Source organism: Manis javanica, chromosome 2, assembly GCF_040802235.1.
Source record: "Manis javanica isolate MJ-LG chromosome 2, MJ_LKY, whole genome shotgun sequence".
NCBI lineage: Eukaryota > Metazoa > Chordata > Mammalia > Pholidota > Manidae > Manis > Manis javanica.
This window is the reverse complement of record NC_133157.1, coordinates 154,793,799-154,815,144: the sequence shown is the minus strand read 5'-3', so window position 1 is coordinate 154,815,144 and position 21,346 is coordinate 154,793,799. Positions and strand designations below refer to the sequence as shown.

Below are 21,346 nucleotides of genomic sequence, written 5' to 3'. Positions count from 1 at the left end.
AGTGGGTTGGGGAGCATTTCGGATACAGGGAGCAGCAGGATGTGCAAAGGCACTGCAGGGTGAAAGACTAGCTTACCAAAGAATTGCAAGTACTGCAGTTCGGTACTTGGTGTTCCTGGGAAGGAAGGCTTGGTGGAGGTGATCAGAGATGAAGTTTGAAAGGTAGAATGAGCCTAGATTTGAGGAGTTTAGACTTCATGTTGCATATTTATGCTAGTTTTATCTCACTGTGACTTATTTCATTTGACTTCATAGACTTTTTAAAAATTTTAGTTAGAAAAAATATAGTTAAGATATGAGGTTTAATGAAAAAATATATTTATTTTGAGGAGAGACAGTATGTTTGCTACTTTCTTTTTAGCTGAGATGTGAATTTTTTTTTGGAAAGAAACACTTAAAATCCAAATTTATGTTCAGGTTGAGATTGCCAAGTAATATTCAAATTTCTTTTGTACTTTTAGCAACCTGGAAGCTTTTCTAGCTGGTCTAGTAGTTTCCTCATGGATGATAGCATGTCTAATACTCTAAATAGCCTCGAGGAGCATACTAGTGAGTTTTACAGTGTGGATGAAAATCGGATTGTGTCTGCTCAGCAGGATTCACCCACAAAGTTCCTGGCTGTGGAGGCAAGTGCTGTATTGTCCTCTCTACAGACCATCCCAGAATTTGCAGAGACTCTAGAACTCATTGAATCTGTAAGTTTGAAATTGTGAGATTATCAAAAGCTCAATTTGAAACCATGTTTGGAAACTTAGTTTAACAGACACTGACCAGTTCTATGTTAAGCATTACTTTGTACGTTATGGTTAATTTTGTTCTGATATTTGGCAGTGGCTTCTGGCAGAAACTATATATGAATGTAATATATACACTTACATATTTTCTTATATATATTTTCTTCCTCAGTTATGTACCTTGTCTAGAATTTTTAAAACTTAAAAATTTAACAGTTCTTCTTTTATTATACAAGTTGTACAAGTATATTAGTGATGGTTGGGAACTAGAGAAAACAGTAAAAAAGAAAATTAAAATCCTGCACAAACCCAGAAGTTAGTAATTTGAGGTATTTCCTTTCAGGCTGTATTCTGTATGTATGAAACACATACATGCATATATTTTTAAACCAAAATATACACTTCCGTTTGTGGATTTTTTGTTTTCTACACAATATCATGATCATGTCTCTGTTTTCTTAACTGTTTTTTAAATTTGAATTTTAATAGCTTTATTGTATTCTATCATATGAATGTGACAAAATTTATTTACCTAACATTCTTAGTTATTGGACATTTAGGTAGTATCCAGTTTTTCAGTATTACAAATTACAGAACATTTATGTTAAGTTTTATATAAAATCATGATTATTTCCTTAGGTTAAATTGAATTTCTGGATCAAAGTATATGACCATTTTGAAGATGTTCCATATGCATTACAAACGATTATGTAGAATTTGATAATCTATTTTTCTGATGTGGAATAGAGTGTGAATTGTCTTAATGAATTGTACTCTTTGATAATAACTTAAAATAATTTGTTCCTTTTATTTAAAATACGTTGACAGTAAGCTTCAGCTACAGAATTAGGTGAAAAATTATTTTGGGATATTCTAAATTGGACTTGTAGTAAAACCATAATCTATTCCTCTCAAATAATCTTGCTTAAAAAAAAGATGAACAAGGAAAGCCTATTTCTTCTGATAAAAATGAGGAGTTAACTCTGTGGAAATCATCATCCTGTGTTCAAAATTAGATATAAGTAGGCCATTGCTTGAACTCCAGCTGAGAATCTGATTTACCGCAGGACCCTGTAGCATGGAGTGATGTCACCAGTTTCGATCTTTCTGAGGCCTCTGCTTCTCCTGTCAAGTCTACCCCAGTGAAACTAATGCAAATTCAACACAACGAAGGAGCCATGGAATGCCAATTTAATGTCAGTCTTGTACTTGAAGAGAAGAAAAACAATTGTAATGGTGCAGACAGTGAGGCTGTTCCTTTAACGTCTCCAAATGTGGCCAAGTTTAGCACTCCACCAGCCATCCTCAGAAAGAAGAGAAGAATGAGAGTCGGTCAGTCAGTGGGCAACGAACTTAACGATGGGTCGTTCAGTGATGGCAGTAATACAGCACTAAAACACACACCGGTGAAAACACTACCATTTTCTCCTTCACAGGTAGTAATGTTTTTGTATATGTTTCCATATGTTGATGAGCTAGATTAAATTAGATCTCTAATATCCTTACTAGCAGTTCATTGCTTTTGATAACACATAGAAATGGATAATGTATTTAAATCAGTGCTAAGCTCTCTAAGTCAGAAGGTATCTCACAAAGCGCAGTAGTTGCATTATAGTATCTTACAAATTTTAGACCTAAAAGATGTTTTAGATGTATAGCCTTATCTTTATAGGACTCATCAAAAAATAGGCCTAGAAAGGTAAAATGATTTGCCCAGGTTATCTAATGGCAGAGCTGAGACTGAGACCCAGTTTCCTGACTAAAACTGTTCAACAGATAGCAGGCATATATCAGTAGACAACTGCTCACTTTAAGCATTTCATGTATCAGAAGGTTTTTGAAGGATGTCGGAAACTTACCTGCTTTCTTCTGGAGTTATGTCCCTGGGCAGCAGATATTTATATTGGGGCAAACTGTACCTCTTACTTTGTAGTACTGTCTTTCTTAATAAACATTAAGTTCCAGGCTGTTAATCCTCTTACCAAAAACCTTAGGAAGTAGGTGGAATGAAATTCAGAAGTTAAGCTATTTGTCCAAGGTCAGTTAGTGAGATGGAGCTGGTGTTTACTGAAAGTGTGTTGACAGAGGTTAAAAAGTTTCATGGTAGAAGAAGGAAATTTAATGGTCAAATAAATCTTGGAGGATGCTGGGATATTATTGGACATATATTGATGCTTGGAAGATGAAGAGGATCTGGCAGTATACAACTACTTACTTCCTGAAAATTGTGCCCTGCTCCCATGCTTCAGGGGTTGCTATTTACGTAGACTACAGCATGAAAAGTAGCCCTCAGAAGAAAGCATCCTGAGGAAAGTGAAATGGGGCTGGGCACACTAGCAATTTTCTATTTTTGGAGTTTTCGCACACTAGCAATTTTTGTAGAAGTGTAATATTCACTAGGGTGGATAGTGGCAGAAAAGGTTAGGCATGATTTATAAAGACTTTATATCCTATAGCAAAGAGCTTGGATTTTATCCTATAATGGGCATCACTGCAGTTCTTTAAGAGGGTTTGACTACTAATTTTAGGATTAAATATGTTGCAAATATTAGGAGCCAGAGTGATAGAGCTAGAATTCATTCCAGTTATAAGCAGCCCTAAAGTAATTTCCATGTATTCCTATTCCTACCTCTGCTTTTTATGTGCTGGCTACACAAATAAATTTATATTTCACACTTGTATGTAAATGAAGATCCAATGAGTAAATTGTGTCATTTGGGAAATGGACTCTATAATACCAGTCTTGGCTTCTCAAAGGTTCTGAGTTGTTCTAAATAGACAAATTTTCCAGACAGTTGTATTACTTACCAGCAAAGCATTATATTCTACAAACTATTGTCATAGAAAAGACACTTAAGGTCACTTATTAATAAAATAATAAAACTTATTTTTCCAGATACACTGTTAACACACCAGCTATTTATGGTTTCTGTAGATTCCTGTTTGACAGTATACTGTTTTAAAATTTTTGTACTGTGTTTTGTAACTTTTGAATATTTGTTAAATGACATTTCTTCAAAGCCTATTATGTGCTAAACACTGTTATATGTACTGGGGAGGCAATGATGAACAAAACAAGATTTCCTGTTCTCATGGAGCTTAATTTTCATGGAGTGGAATGTAAATGAGTATTTCTGATAATCTTCTAAAAGGAATGGGGAAATACTTCGAAAATCTTACCAGTTTAATACTTGTAGGGATTTTGAAATTCTAGAAATTGTCTTAAACTCTCTTCCTTTTTCAGTTTTTCAACACATGCCCTGGAAATGAACAAATTAATATAGAAAATCCTTCATTTACATCAACCCCTATTTGTTGGCAGAAAGTTCTCATTACGACTCCTCTTCAAAAGGAAACAACTCCCAAAGATCAAAAGGAAAATGTAGGGTAAGTAGGTATTAAATAATTGGAGAAAATGGGAAGCATGATTTCAAGATTAGATTAGCTTTTTATCCATTTATACATATAATCCCTGTCCATATGGGATTTAGAATTAAAAAAAATCATGACCTTATGTTTTATCCCTAGGAGACTGAAAACCAGCTAAGTGTAACGTAAAGCTGATCTTAAGCAAACCAACATCTTTAGTACTTTTTTCTACATTAGTCCTTTTTTCTATTTTAAGGCTATTGATTGGACTAAGAATCAGTTTAGGCAGGCATACTTTAAGATGGAATGTTTAAATAAAATGTGTATGTGCAAGAAAAGTTTAATGTGTGCTTTTATCATAGTTTGTCTTCCTTAATTCATATGAGATCAAATTTTGATTATAATACAAATATATAAATGATTGGATAGGTTTAGAACACCTACTATTAGAAGATCTATATTGGGTACCACACCAAGAACTCCTACTCCTTTTAAGAATGCGCTTGCTGCTCAGGAGAAAAAATATGGACCGCTTAAAATTGTGGTATGTATACACTTTTTATTTTTACAAACTTTCCTTATTTTAATAAAAACAGATTTTGATTTTTATCCTTGAACTTTAACATTTTAAAAAAGATGTTCATTGAAACTGATAAAAAATGTTATCTCTTGATTTATACGTTTGTGTTAATCTTTTTCCTTGACTTTTAAATCTTTGCTTGGCTTGTTTTGAATTCATAATTTCTTTGTATTATATCATATAGAGAAAGCAAATAAAGTGTCAGTAGAACCACTTTCTTAGTACTAAAACCCACCTTTCAATAGTTTCAGTCCTGGTTGCCTGCAGTAAAAGAAAATAATTTTAAAGCTTTATATACATAATCACTTTCCTAATAATGTATATATATTTTTTTTCCTAATAATATTTTTGAAAGTGATGAATCAGGATACCTCTTTAAGGTCAGCTAAAACATACCCATATGGTTCTTTGTGAAGATAAAAAGATAATAGAAATAAGGGGTTTATGCTAAGTTTCAGTTAGGTATGTGCTTTAAGTTGCTGCTGTTATTATTTTAATAATAGTGGTAGCAATAGTAGTTCATGGAATGAAGTGGAACATGTGTGCTTTCATATATATATTGTCAACTTTGAAGTATCTTTGACAAGCCATGGGCATTCTAATCTAGGCAGATTTAGATTTCTGACATATAGGTTTATTGGAAATAAAATATTGGTTACTTCTATGTACTTTAGTTATGCTCTTCTATTTTTAGTCACATCTTGGGTAGATTTATTAACAAATTCTTGCTTATTTGATTCAATCAATTTTTTATCAGAGAAGTGGGTCACACTCAAATCTTCTAGTCTTTTCCTTTTTTTTGAAATACTGTTCTAGAGGGTATATAGTAGCTTGATCAAGTCTTTTTGTCACTTAGCTGCATATACTGCTATGAACAATTTTCCTTGGAGCTCTCTAGACTTTTTTATTTATGCAAATATACATAATAAAAGTGAGGTCACATTTTGTATGTTACAACCTTTTTAAAACTTAATAAATGTATATATTTATATATATGTAGTTTTAATGTGTAATATGTATATACATATATATATGTAGTTTTTAATGTGTAATATTTCATTGTATGGAATTACCTAATTGATTTAATCTGTTTCACTATTTTTCTATTCATTTTTAAAATTCTTAATTCAACAAAGAGTGACTGAGTGCCTAATAGGTACTGGGCTAGGTCGTGGGGATGTAATGTTGAACATGTCAGGTATGGTTCCCATTTTCCTAGGGGTGTGTAGCTTAACTGGGAGATAGACAAATAAGGTTATTGACTAGAAGTAGAATTCCAATTTAAAAATTCTGCAATGCCTCAGTGTTGTTTGGTCAACCTATAAGTTGAATAAAAATGATCATTTTAATAGTAGTGCATGAGAAATTAGACTTCAAGTGACCTAAGGTCCCTTCCAGTTTGCTCATGTTTGGGAAGAATTTATCTATTGCCAAAACAGATCATTTTCATCATTAAGATAAAAGGAAAGTTATGATTTAGGAATTAAAATTTCTAAAACACTTATAGGTGTATACTTTTCCTCCTCCTCCAGTTGTTTACTACCTGCTATATACTATTCACCTTCCTTTCTAATGTATCTTATAAGTCAAATGCACTTATTAGACATTGGCTTTGGCATTTTAATGAGGTACATCTTAAATATCTATTGTCTTCTTAATAAGCATTGATTCTTCTAATGTTTACTTAACTCAAAAGACTAAAAGCTATGAAAGTTCTTTAAACATAAATCCATTAATTTTGGTAGTATCAAACTGAAGTAGTAAATGCAGTTGTTCTGTTCTTTGTTACATTAGGACAAATAAGAATAAATCTTGGTAGCAGATGAATTCATCTGTGTCTTAGCCATTTCTCTAGGACATTTGTATTCTTATGGGATTTCTTTTGAAGAACACCTAATCTGTGCTCTTTATGAAATGTAATCCTTAAAAGCTCTTGGAGCAGTACACAGAAATACTAACATAATGCTTGCATGTCTCAGGCTGTAGATGAGAGCACTTTTAAAATTCGATTTCTATTTCTAAAGTTGTTTTAAGTGCTATGAAATCTCATTTATATATGAATGCTATTCTCCCTAGCTTTCTTGACTGGGAACATAAACTGCTGGTCCTTGATCATCACAGTCATTACGTGCTGCCAGTTTGTTCTTTCATTTAGTGGAAATTTCATTCCTCTTTTTTTTCTTGTTAAAGCAGATCTTGGTTATAGTAGGTGTTAACTTCCATATAATTTACATTTTTTTCTGAATTATGTGGTGTACTTAGCTATTTGGTAGAAAGATAGATAAGTAACACTTTGAGACTATTTCATTATTCAGCCCACACCCAAGTTTCTGTATCCTGCCCTCAAATACACACTAGACATATACTCTCCTGGAGTCTAGTCAGCACATACACACTTCTTGAGCACTGTGTCTCAGCTCTAAGCTTATGCTCTGTGTACAAGACATATACAAAGATGAAGATGTGATTGCTGCTCTTAAGTAGCTCACACATTTAGTGGTAAGAGAAACATTAACTAATAATTACACACTATGTATATGATAAGTACAGTAAAAGTAGAATAAAGACAGCTAGTGTACTTCCAACTATAAATTAGTCATTGGAATAAATTAGCATAATTATATATAATAAATTAGCATAGGGAATATATTTAATATTAATTTCTTTGTTGACAGATGGTAACTACACTTACGGTGAACATTTAGTAGTGTATATAATTGTCAAATCACTATGTTGTACATTTGAAATTATTATTGTATGTCCAAAAAAAGAGCTAGTTTAGTCCCAATTTGTTCTAAATTTCCTTTTTTTATATTAAAACACTTGGGATATAACTTCTTTTCTGTTTAATTCTGAGCATTCTGATTGAAGCAGGAGCTATAATAAGTTACCCAAAAGGAAAATTTTTGTTTAGTAGCCTAGAGTGAAGAATGTGCCAGATTTCATTTAATGCTTGCAGTGTGCAGTATTATTTTTGCCACAAAACTAGTGTATCTATAGGGACTGGGAGAAAATTATACCAGTATTGAAAAAGTATATAAGATGGGTCTCTATATTGGGGGAGAAAAAGGAATTGCTATAAATGACTTTTTAAAAACTCCATAAAATTATTTAGTCGCAGCCACTTGCCTTCTTAGAAGAAGATATTTGGGAAGTTTTAAAAGAAGAAACTGGAACAGATATATTCCTCAAAGAGGAAGATGAACTTGCTTACAAAAGTTGCAGGCAAGAGGTAATCTTTTAGCATTATTGTTGGGAAGAGTCTTACCATGTCCGTGTGACTTTGCCGTAATGTGTCTATTGTAAATTACTCATTCTAGCGTACTGCTTCTGTAAAGAAAGTCAGAAAGTCACTAGTCTTAGATAATTGGGAAAAAGAAGAACCAGGTACTCAACTGCTGACTGAAGACATTTCAGACACGCAGGTTTGTGAAGTTTTTTTTTTTACTAAGATGGTTGCTTTATTCATTTAATCATATGCATTTCTTGAGGCAGGGCAATTAAAAAAAATAAAAGATGGTTGTGTTAAGTCCTAATAGTTCTTGTTTCTTACTCATTGTGTGTGCATTTCAGTATCTTTAGTTCATATCCGAAATACTTAATTTTGCCATGTTACTAGAAATTTCATTGGAGCCAAAAGCTTTCTTGGAGGGAAATGAACAGGACTTCCACTACCACTTACTCAATAATCCCTCTGTTCGTCTCCATTTTTGAATTAGTTATTTCATTTTCCTCTTTCTTTTTTCTCTCTTAGTCAGAAAATATATTTACAACATCTTTATTAATGATACCATTATTGGAAATACATGACAATAGGTACAACTTGACTCCTGAAAAACAAGATATAAATTCAACCGACAAAACATACACACTTAATAAAAAGAAACCAAACCCTAACACTTCTAAAGTTGTCACATTGGAAAAGAATCTTCAGGTATGGATTTATAAATATCTTTTAGTTATTTTTGTTGTTTATTCAGTTATCACTTTGGTCTTTACACAAAGTAAAAATTTTCTTTATAAATTCAAAATTGACTCTAATGGTAACTAAACATTCACCATTATTTTGTCACACAAACTAGACTTAGTTTTTAAGAGACCCATTTATCCTGGCACATATAAACTATATAATTGGAGTTACAGTCAAAGACTCTTCTGGTGATTTCTTAAGCATTATTTCATTTTTAAATTAAAGATGTCTACTTCTGGCTCGTCTTCTCCTATAACAAAAACTTATAACCCTAATTGCTAGCTTGAAAGGGTAAGTGGTTGGAAGCAGTTTCAACTTGATTTTGTTGGTATAATGGTTTCCAGTGAACTTTTTGGCTCAGAAGTTATAAAACAAAATCCTTTTTTTCTATTGGTATGCAGCCATTATGTAACTGCAAATTAAGTCTAGAAAAATTTTTATTTCATTATTTTCAGAATTCAACCCAGAGAATTTAAGAGTTTATTGAGGAGGAAGTTTTCCTCTTTACAGTGCAATGACTGCAAGCACTAGCATTCCTGACATTTAAAAGCATTCCTTGAAAACATCTTTGGCAGTCAGATATGGCCATCTCATCTCTGACTTGAGCCCTGCTCTTCAAAGACCATGTAGCACATTCTCTTAATATAAAATGATGCAGTTTTCCAGTCTTTTACAGAGACTTCAGGAAAATTTTATTATATAGCAGGTCATATCTAAAAGATAGTAACCTTTATAATAAGGGAAGAAAACAAATGAAACAAACGTAACTTTATGTTATGAACATATTTCCTAATTTGCAAGACAGAAAGCATTCTCAGCTCATTCATTGGGATTACATCTTCACTTTAAATCTTTTCTAAAAACTTGAAGCACTAAAGACTGACATTTGCTTCCATGTTAAGACTGATTTGATTTGGGTGGTACTGTGGTGACAAAACTTCTAAACCACCTCCACAGGCCTGTAAACAACATAGATAGCTAAAAAACTGACTTTAAAAAAATTGATCATAAATATTTCCTATATATTTTTAAAACCTTATTTAAAGAGAATCACAATGCCATTATCTAAACATTTTTATAATAATCAAATTCCAATCTATTAAAGTAATTGACCTTTAAAAGTCTACTGGTGAAGTACAAATGGATGGTTATTTTAGTAATTTTTACATCCGTATTACTATTTCCTTCCTAGTCAAGCTGTGAGTGGGAGACAGTGGTTTATGGGAAGACGGAAGACCAACTTATCATGACTGAACAAGCAAGAAGATACCTGAGTACTTACACAGCCTCCAGCAGTACTTCGAGAGCCCTCATCCTGTGACTGTCACTGAGCCCATGGGATGCCCCCACCTGTACTGCATTCTATGCCAAATTAGGTTGCAGTGAAATTTTTATCAATTGTTTTTAAAGTTTTAATGCAGCCTTAAAGCGGTTTGCATCTTTTTTCATATTGGGCAAGCAGAAAGCTAAGCCACTTAAGTAGGGATAGGTAATTTCATAAGTTACTTTTTAAGAGAGGGGATTTTTAAAAATTGTTTTTAGAGAACAAATGGGGAAATCATATTAGAATGTTCATGGATATTCCAAAAGTAAATTCTCACCCAATTTCTTCAGAAATTTATGTTGCTATACTCTCTTGATGCTGCAATTTTGTTATAGATAGGTTTATGAGTATGTATGATCTCTGAAATGAGTCTGTATGGGAAGCACACATGGTTTTGTGAAGTACTTTTGCCTATGTGCTGATTTACTTAGGCTACCATTTACGAAGAAATACAGTGGAAAGAAATTTGAAGGAAGGATCGAAAGTTGCACTACTTATTTTTGGTATTTTTTAAAAACAGTAAAATTAACTACAGTGTTAAATGTATTTATTTCAGCATAGTACTAAAAACAAAAAACATTGAAATGAAATTTTTCCTTATTAGTAAAGAGTCAGTATTTTCCTTCATAAGCCTCAGAAGAGCTGAGAGTTTTGTTGAATGTATTGTACAGTATGTAGAAGCAGGAAAACTGTAAATTGGAAAGAAGTCTGTTTTTATAATTTATTTTCATTTTTAAAGCTTAAATGTAGATATTTATACTTATACAGGGTTTCTAGAAGCCAATGTTGTTTCCTGTTATTACAAAAAACACAGTAAAGAACAATTTTGACTTTTACGTATGAAATAGTAGTAAGTTATAGTTGCAGAGAATACTATACTGAATGTATACTGTATGTCACATCTACCTAAATATTGCACTATGCCCTTTAAGTCATGTTGGTTATGAAGTAGTTCTACAAATGTACTAAATAATAATTTAATATTTTCTTTTTAAATTATATGGGGGGTCATATAAATTAATCTGGTAATTTGTATATGTGTTTGAAATTTTTGCATTTTTGTTTAAAAAATAATATGGTACTTTGGTTCCTAAAAACAATCTGCACTTAGAAGTTTATTATATTTACTCAATGTTTCGCAAGTAGAGAACATTATCTTTTATTTATAAAAATATTTTATCCTTTTATAAATATTTTGTGTTTCTCTACAGGTTACAACAGTTGCTTCAGTTGCCTGTTTTAGGTGTTTGCACTTAATTTTTTTCTTCTTGAAAGAATGTCTATTAACTTTTGTGTAGAGAGTTTATGTAATTTTTTTTTTTAGACAAAATGGTGTGCTGTCAACTTAAACACTGACAGGTAAATAGAATTGTACACTGTAGTTTTAATTATTTATAATTGACACACTCTCTCCCTCTCCACTCCTGAAGTATGCTGCTATGGAAGTAGCAGAATCAGCTTGCTGCTATGAGAGAAGGAAGGAGCGACCACCACTTGCACTGTGTGAAAAGATAAAAAGCAAATGATGGCAAGTTTTCAAGTTAACTTAATGGAATCAGCCATTACCAGGCAAATTCTTGCAAATACCAAAATACTATGCCTTAAAACAAAAACAGTTTAAGATTTTCTGATTTTATGTTAATAGAAATGGAAATATTTTAATGCCTAGCTCTTGAACAGTAGTCCTAAAAGGGTTTTAAGCTATTTAAATCCACTTGCTCATTTTTTGCATATTATATGTAGTGAGAAGTGAAGAAAATGTATGGTACTAAGATTATGCCTTGTTGATAACAGATAGATGAACCACTTCGAATCTTCTCAGCATGTTTGTTAAGTCTGTTGATTGCTTCGTAATTAGGGAACTTCTCGCAGAAATTTCACTCTATAAAACCAATGACTGTAGCTAAATCATACTGGATCATTTCAGTTTCTGTTACCTTGCACTATAATAGCACAGAATGGTTCTTTTTCTTTCTTTTTTTTTAATGTGGCCCTTAGCTGGTTTGGATGTACATAGCCTCCAACCACTGAAGTATAGTATTTTGAAAGAGCTATATTTTTTTAAAGCATACTTTTTCTTGAGCATTAAATTATCCCAAATGTAATGTATTACAGGTAAGCCTGAGCTTATTGGACATAGTACATATTGGGTTGGTATTGGTTGAATCCTCCAGTTAACTGCTTTGTTGCTTTTTGCAAGAAGATTTTTAATCTTAAACATGTCAGGTATCTTAAGTCACCTTTGTACTGTTGTGTTCGTTTGAATTTCTTTCAGTATGCTATCAATGCCAGACATATGTGAAGCAGCCATACTTGCATGGAAACTGACTACACATATATAATACTTCATTTTGTTGTAAGGTTTTCGCATTAATACAGCAATTACCCTTACTAAATTGAGTTTTTTGATTTATCAGAAGACTTTCCATTCTAAGAGAATCTTGCATACAATGTTGACAATTAACATCCACAATAAAGCATCTGTGTACAAGCTGATTTGGCATTGCTCATTTCATTTTGGTTTTGTGTTTCATGGTCTTGATCGAACCCTTAAAGGTTTAACCCTAACATTTCTGTTCTTAGACCTCTTTTTTTTCTCCTTTAGAGCTCCTTTTACAGGTGCTTTTAATCTGTTAACACAACTTGACCTCTTAAGGAATGAAACTGCAACTATTTCCATTTCTTGAGTCTCATTAAGAGCTGTATTTTCAGCTGCCTTTTGGTATTTTAATAAGACTGTTCTTCAACACCTTAAATGCAGCATGTTCTCTTTTTCCCAGCCTGGACCTGTCCTTTGTTCTTTCAGTTGTGTTGCCTTCCCTTCCATCACCCACTAAGTCTCCTGCCCCTCCCTCATCGCCCACATTGAAATCTGTTGTAAATTCTCAGCCAGCATAAAGCCACTGCTCTAATTCCTTCTTCATCTCTTCCTTGGATTATCAAACTAATCACTCCGATCTCTGTTCTATAGAGATATCAAATCATGTGGCAACATCAGGGTGTCACCTGGGCAAAGCCAAATGGTCACCCAGTCAGCTCTTGGCATTGCTTTGGTGAACTCATCACCACCCTGATTTTTACCTCTAGCTTCTTACACTCAGAAATTGATGGATTAATCCAACAAAAATGAGTTACCTCTCAGTAGAATGCTTATATCAACTGAGACTTGACATGAAGCCAGCATGTCAGTCTGTTAATTTACAGTGTGAAATATAACTGCTGAGAGGACAATGCATGTTCTCATATGTGAACATAAGTCAAAAAACATGAAGATCTGATCACATCTTTCCTACTCAAAGACCTTCCATAGTTGTCTGTTGCCTAAGTAATAATAATTGTCCTTCTGCACTTCCTAATCTAGACCTGGTGACTTGGGTCTTCCAAAAACCTGTATGTGCATACTTTCATCTCCATGTTTGTGTTTGTAATGGTCAATCTGCATGATAGCTTTTGTCTCCTGAGGCTGTTAAAATCTCACTCAGCCTTCAAGGCACAGGTCTCTGAATCATTTCCTGATTATCCTCATGCTTCCACAAGACTTTCCCACTAGACATGTTTTGAAGAGTAGAGATTGCTATTTATAGCTTCTGTGTCTAGCATGGTGCTTAGAAAATCTCAGAAGTTGAAAGAATTTTTAAAAATTAGTCATGACTCTATTGGAATATTAACCACACTTACTTTACACAACAGATTAAAGAAATAGCTTTGGTTTCTTAGTTACATGCATGAAACCAGTTTTGCTTTGTAGTCAAACTATTATTTTGTTAAAATCTTTTACCTCATTTTATAACCATGTAATTCCCTGCTTGATTTATTCAGTTATAGAGTGCTGGGCTTGCTAGCCAATCAAACTTTAATTGTAATGTAAAACATAGTAGTTTTTGAAGAGGTACGGCCTACTGTGTGAGAAAAATGTGAACATTTACTTTTAATTAAGTAGTAGAGGGTAAAATGAACCAAGTGGAATTTTTGTTTGTTTTTAATGAATAGATATGGTCAAGTGGAATTTTTGTTTGTTTTTAATGAATAGATATCGTCAAGAATAGTGAAAAGGATTGGTAGAAAATCAAGGTAAAGTGTACGAGGAAATAATTATTCATGGCTGCCATGTGTTGGGAAGAGAGAAGAGAGTATTCTTGAAAACTTTTTAGTATCCTGATCATTAGTACATTTAAAGCTGTTGAGGTCGAGCAAACTTCAGTATTAAAAGCAGTGTAGTACTGCCCTTATTTCTAAAGGTCTCAGATCCGGTGAGTTCAGGTAAGTTCGAAGTACAAAATGTGCTAGGTTTGAGTGGACTTTCCTGGCCAGTTCAGGGAAAGAGGGAGGGAGATATATTTTACTCTAATTTTACTATTGTAATGTTACCCGACCTAGCTCAAAAGACTGGATCAGATTCTGACATCATTTCCTAAACCCCAATATAGATAGCACTTTTTTAGTCGTTCAACCAGCAGCCAATAGTTAACTAAGTACTTAACAATACCTGCTGTTATCTACTGGGCATACTGTGGTAAACAGCACATGACCCTTCTATAAAGGAAGATGAGTAAGTATGTAACAGAAATGGCACCTCTTCTCCTTTGGCCAAAAGTGAGATGAATCAAGTAGCCAGGTATCCTATTTTATTTGGAGATGCTCATTTGAGAATAAGGGAATAGTTTGGTCACTGCCTGGATAGGACTTGCCCCATGTACTATGGAGAATGGCTGGGCTAGTACCACCCAGGAAGTTCACAAAAAAGTTTTGAGTACAGTGCAGTTTCTGTCACATACATTAACTCACTAAATCCTCCTGACAATTCCGTTAGGTAAACATTGCTATAATCCACTTTTATGGATATAGACGACAGGCTAAGTTTAAAAGTCTTGTACAGTTGAGTATAATGAGCTGGGATTCATTCAGTCATCTGAGATTTGGGTTGATTCTTTAAAATTAAGCATAGGGCACGAAAGAGTAGGTAGTATATGGTTCTAATTCTACAAAAGTATAAACACAGGCAAAACTAATATATGCTATTAAATGTCAGGATAGTAGTTCCCCTGGAAACTTGTTGAAAAGAGCTTTGAGTGGGCTCCTGGAGCTGCACTGCTCCGTGCCTTGCTCTGGGTACTGATTTTACGGATGTGCTAAGTTTGTACAGATATAAGCTCTATTATGCTATGTATGTATGTACACTATAGCTCAACACTTTAAAAATTAAGTGTAGGCTGGAGATGAGAGGAAAATAAAAATACTCTGCCATAGCAAAATGTAACAAATTATTCCTTGCACTATTCCACTCATAAGCTTACTTGTAAGTCTACAAAGCTAACATTCATTTATGAACTTCTCACCATTGTTCTCTAGCATATGTTGGGCCCATTTCTTCTGATAAGGTAAATTTTTGCTACATTTCTACATGAAATAAGTGGCTATTTCCTTGGACTATATACACCTAACATACTAAATTCCTGTGTAAGAGCTTACTCTATTTCATTGTGTGAACTCTTCACTAAAGCCAAACTAGTCACAGTTCCCCGTAAATATTCCTCAGTTACATTTCTGAATCTTTGCTCAGCCCCTGCCTCTACCTCAAAGTTCATGCTTTTACTCCTACCCCACTGAAATACCCATATTCACCAAGTTACCAGTAGGAAAATATTCATCTATCTAATGTGGTCCACTAGTTACTTTGCACCTGATCGACTGCATTTCTTGGTAGCACAATGTGTCATCTTGTTTATTTGATGTTGATGTTCTCTTGGACAACATTCACTTGATTTACTCATCTGATTGACAATATTCCCATTCATTTCCAAGTTCCCTGTTCACCCATGGCTAGTAGGCTACTAGGCCTTCTCCAGTTCATTGAACACTTTTGCTCAATTAACAATGAGTGCAAATAATGTAAGATAAGAGGGCTTCTACATTAAAAAAATTAATGATATATTTTATTTAACCCGATATACATATTTAATTATATACATATATGTATATGTATTTAACCCAAATATATCATTTTAACACGTGATTAATGTACATTACTGAAGTATTTTACATTCTGTTTTTTTTTCCCATTCTGTCTTTGAAATCCAATGTGCATTTTACACTAAACAGCACATCTCAATTCAGACCAGCTACATTTCAAGGGCTCAATAGCAACGTGTCAGGCAGCTACAGCACTGGGCAGTGCAGTTCTAATTCGCTAGGAATTCACAGAGAAAATGTTTTGTAATTCAGAAGAAATGCTACGTATTTCAGGCCACAACAGAGCAATTTAGTCAGCTACAGTCATTATAATCCTTATTCCCTCCCTCCCTTTTCCCCCTCCCTCCTCCTTGAGTCTTTTGACATTCATTAATCCCAATTCTTCTCATCAACCTGGGACCTTCTGTCACAAGCTCCCATTTATGTATTAGTAAAATGGAGGTCTACTGTATACTGTGATATATTGTCTCTCTCAGTGGATTGTAAGCTCCCTGAGGGAAGGTGTCCAGCATTTAGCACACTACCTGCAACTATGCAAAACCCAAAGGATGTGACAATGAGCAACAACAAGTAGCTCTGCTGGCCTGCTTAAATTCTGGGAGGAAAGACAGAACTCCATGTGCTATGAATCCCCAGAACCCAGATCCTGATTCTATATTGCTCATTCACTCATTTACTCAACAAATATTAATCATGTCCTACCATAATTTATCCCTAGAGGTAAATCAGACCTGGTTCTAATCTTTTGGGATTTAATGTACGGTAATAAGCATTCTGAAGGAAAAATACAGTGTTTTATAGGTGTCTAAAATAACAGGATCCAACTAGATGGATGGTTAGGCAGAGGTTTCCTTGGGGAAATGATGCTTGAGTAGACTCCCTGCCTGCAGAAAGGGTGAAGAGGGAGAAAGATAAAATACAAGAATATAAATAGAATGGCGCTAAAATGATTTATTGGTTGACATTTGTTATCCAGGCTCTCTGCTGAACCACCTCCACTCTACACAACTTCTCAGCAGGGCAAGCTTTCTAGGCTTCTACTGCATCCACTGAAACAATGTGTTCTATGATCAGAGGTCACAGCTGCAGGAGGTGTACAGAGCATACATTGTTCTAAATTTCATACAAGAACTGACACTTGGTTGGGGAGTGTTGGAAGGAATAAGCTCTTAGGACAAGCCCTTTGACCTCCTGGTTCTCACTTACCAGCTGTAGTTATTTCTGCAGAACCTTCCTCTACAAATATATACAATCTGTTTCTATAAGTTATTGATTCTAGAAAAATCCACCCAACATACACAATTAGGGCCTTATTGGTTATTGTTGTCAACATGTAGTGTTTACTAGTGTCAGTAAGTCCTGCAGGACTTTAGAATTTATTGAAATAGCGTATTTTAAAAACTTGACTTAAAAGGCATATAAAGGCAGTTATTGGGTAAATTCTTTCTTTAAAAACAATGTAATTATAAATCATCTACATTGGATTATATTTATGGATTTTTCTTAGATACTAATAAGAACTATTAAATTGGCTGGTTTCTTAGCACCCAGCCAGCTTGTGTCCATAATTTTGTCATTTCTGCTCAAAGAACTAACAACTCATTCAAGTCACTGTGCTCAATTATTTCAGATCATAGAGGTTTGAAATAGAAAGAGCTTAGATATCTCCCTGTAAACACTAAGTTCTGCTGTATTAGTTTCTTGTTGCTGCTGTGACAAATGACTACAAATTTAGTAGCAATACAAACTTATAATCTTACAGTGTAGACATCAGAAATTTGAAGTCCATTTTAATGGGCTAAAATCAAGGTGTCAGAAGGCCTGCATTACTTATGAAAGCTGTAGGGGAGAATCCATTTCTTTGCCTTTTCTAGCTCCCAGAGGCTGCCTGCTTTGCATTCCATGTCTAATGGTCCCTTCCTCCATCTTCAAAGCCAAGAATGGTTGGTGGAATCTCCCTCACGATATGTCTAATCAAATCTTCCTCTCCTTTGTGATTATACTAGGCCCACATGGATAATCCAGGCTAATCTCCCCATGTCAAGATCATTAACTTAATCACTTTCGCTCAGTCCTTTTGACCATGTTTATAGGTTCTGGAGATTCACATGTCAAATTTTTGGAGGTCACCATTCTGCTTTCCATATTAGGCTAATATAGTAGTGTGAGTTGTTGCATTTGTGGCAGATGTATAGTCCATGGACACGTTTCTAATAATGGAGCAAATAAACATTAATTACATATGTATATACATGTATAATTACATAATTCTGTAATTGATTACATAATTACAGAAATTGTAGTCAATGAAAAGAAACTATCCAGATAACACCTTATAAGGTGGACTGTATCTTAAATGCTCTTTTATTCTTAACTTTTTTTTTAACAAGTAAGAGGGTTTCTCATTTACCCACTAAAATATACATCCATGTATGTATATATGGGAAGCATTCTCTCCACATACAGGGTTGAGCACATTCTCCTTATTACAAATCATTACCATTCATTAAGCTACACTGATATCACAAAAAAAAGCCAGATAAGCCTAATATTTGAAGAATATGAAACCAAATTTGAGATGAGAAGAAACCTGGATTGAAGCTTCAGGAAGAACAATAGTAGGCATTAGTACAAATTGCTCATGCCTTTGGGCTGGGGTGTAAACAGAGGGGGCAAGTATCTTAAGAAAGGTGGAATCACGAAGTTTAACATAGAATCAAAAGTTGATTAAGCAGATATATTTTTTCCCACTTTCATAAATTTAGGTTAAAATTTGAGGCCAATTCCCATTTGCAACAACATGGATGGATCTAGAAGGTATTATGCTCAGTGAAATAAGCCAGGTAGAGAAAGACAAATACCATATGATTTCGCTTATTTGTGAAATATAAAAACAAAGCAAAACAGAATGAACAAAGCAGCAGTAGACTCATAGACAATGAGAAATGACTAATGGTTACCAAAGGGGAGAGGTTGAGGTGGGTGAGTGGAAAGGCTGAAGGGGATAAATGGCACAATAATTTGGAATCACAATATAAGTTGGTCACAGGGATGCTAGTATAGCATGAAGAATATAGTGAGTGAGTCCATAACATCTTTCTATGTTGATAGATAGTAACTGCTCTAGAGGGGGGTGAGGATTTAATAATATGGGTAACTGTTGAACCACTGTGTTTTACATTTGAAACCAATATAAGATTGTATATTAATGATATTTCAACTAAAAGAAAAGGTTGAAGTGAGACTTCCCTGGTTAACTGTTCAAAAAAAAATTTTTTTTGAGGTCAATTCTATCTCTTACGAAATGCAATTACTAGACATTTAATATTTAAAGAAATTGCTCACAAGTATTCAATTATCTCCAAGTATATTTGAAACATACTCTTTTTTAAATACGAAAGAGAAAATAAGAGAAATCTTGGGAAGTAATAGCTATACCTCACCACTTAACTCTTTAAAATTAGTTCATTTGTAACTTGTTTCTCTCTCCAGTGCTCAGAGGTTGTGTAAGGCCCATTTTCCTGCTCTTTCGGACTAGATCTGCATGTGAGATGGTGCCAGGTTTCCTTTTTTCCATCCCTCTCTCCTACCCACCTTGCAGTTCCCCTCTCCATCCCATCCCCGTTATTATATAAGATAAGGGACCAGAGCAGAGGTTGGAGTAGCTGTAATTGCAGAAGCATTTCTTTTACAAAGGCAAGACTAAAACCGAGGTTAATTGTTTAAAATGGAAGGAGACACTTGGCATCTCTTGCTTGTTGGGGTATTTTCTCCAGTTGTGTATTATTTTATAGGTACCTAATTACAAGTACCCTGTTTGCCTGTAGGATATCAGGTAAAAAACAGCTACATGTAAATGGTCCTTGGAGAGACCTAATGTGTAAATTGTGGATAAGAGACTTACAGGGACAACTTTGAAAGTTTTTGTAGCATTTTGGAAAAGTCACTTCAGAAAAGCATACTTCTCTTGGGGACAAAGCAGTAACAAGAAATACTTCATTGAAACCATTGTGGATTACTTACAAAATAAAAAGAATTGTGGCAGAGGCTCAGTGGTTTGAAGGAAACTGTTTGTGTATTGTCCAAACTAGATTTTCCTGTAGTGATTTGTAAAAGCCAAATCTCTGAGGGCAGTGAGTCTCTCTGGTGAGTACAAGGCCACCAGGGAGGCTGGCCCTGAGCAGTGTGCCCCTCCAGTGGGGCGTGAAACAGACACATCTCCAGGCTTTTGTTCTATAAGCAGACCAGCTTGGGCCGGAAATTCATTTGAGACTGCTCCAAATTAGAAACTACAAAGTTATGAATGGCCCGTCTGCTCACAGGTCAGAACCGTTGAATCTCTTGAGTCCTCTAACATTTTTCTAATTGCTTCTAATCCAGAAAAAAAAAAAATCAGATTTTATTAGGCTTTGTTTTCAGAAGCAATAATTAAGGGGAAGATCCTGACAAAGTGTTGCCTTACCTAATTCCTGTGTTTGCTATACATTGCTAGAGAGAGTTTGTAAAAACTAACCACGTCCACTAATCTAAAAATCCATTGAAAGTGACATAAGAAAGGAGGGCACAGATTGTTGAAAAATGACAATAATCTCTCTGGAAGGAAACTGGTCTCTGTAAGGAGCTAAGAGGGCAGTGTTCCTCCCGTACGTAGACTCCAACTCCCGAGCACTGGCATCAGGGGAATAATAACCAGCCTGTGTGTGGTGCCCCATGGCTTCCAGCTATTCTGATTCCATTTTATAGACAAGCAAATGGAAGAGCAGAGAAGATAGGCGACCTGAAAAGACAATGAAGCTTCAACTCCTGGGCCGCCCCTTGCAGAGGCCCCTGTGAGCACAGGAGTCGGGTCCAAGGTGATCCCTGGAGGCAGAACTTCTCTGAGTAATTAAATCATCAGATGTCAGCTATCCTCTTTCTCCTCCGTTGGAAGGAGAGAGCTAGCATCTCATTTATATTTCACCCTTTCATGAAAAATAGAAGATTAAATGTGCCTTGGAAAAAAATACTGAAGTACTATGATGCTTGACATTATGATCATTATTTTATCATTCCCATATATCTTGAGATGAAGTCATTTCCTGAGACAGATATAAATTATGAAATTAAAGTAGAAAGAGAGCTATGGAGTATACAGTTGGGGATAGAGTTGTGTAGCCTTTAATAATTCATGTTAATAGAAACTCAAGATATACATGATTTCCATTATATAAATAAAATTAATCCAATTATTATAATGTTGGATGCACAACTTTGTGAATTTACTGAAAATTGCTGCATTGAACACTTAAAATAAGTGATTTTTATGATATGTAAGTTATACCTAAACAAAACTTTAAATTATTTGTTTTGTCCTATACAATCAATAAAATAGTAAAATAAGAAAATAGGAGTTACCTGAA

The 21,346-nt window shown here is 34.3% G+C and overlaps 1 protein-coding gene across 5 annotated transcripts in view; it reads left to right on the top strand.

Annotated features, from left to right (window-relative positions):
• MYBL1 (MYB proto-oncogene like 1) overlaps window positions 1-10,651 on the top strand; it is a 28,657-nt gene extending 18,006 nt beyond the window's left edge. The window contains exons 9-16 of one of the 5 annotated variants that reach the window (XR_012128218.1): window positions 462-695; window positions 1,802-2,170; window positions 3,979-4,121; window positions 4,533-4,647; window positions 7,799-7,915; window positions 8,004-8,108; window positions 8,500-8,617; window positions 9,846-10,651. Coding sequence is in view for 4 of the 5 variants with exons in the window: in XM_017677276.3 (XP_017532765.1) it covers window positions 462-695; window positions 1,802-2,170; window positions 3,979-4,121; window positions 4,533-4,647; window positions 7,799-7,915; window positions 8,004-8,108; window positions 8,438-8,617; window positions 9,846-9,974 (1,392 nt within the window). In the remaining variant the exon portion in view is untranslated. Of the gene's footprint in view, window positions 1-461; window positions 696-1,801; window positions 2,171-3,978; window positions 4,122-4,532; window positions 4,648-7,798; window positions 7,916-8,003; window positions 8,109-8,437; window positions 8,618-9,845 lie in introns of all 5 variants that reach the window. The other 4 variants (XM_073229606.1, XM_073229605.1, XM_017677276.3 and 1 more) reach the window with 4 other exon arrangements.
• The last annotated feature ends 10,695 nt before the right edge of the window (window positions 10,652-21,346 follow it).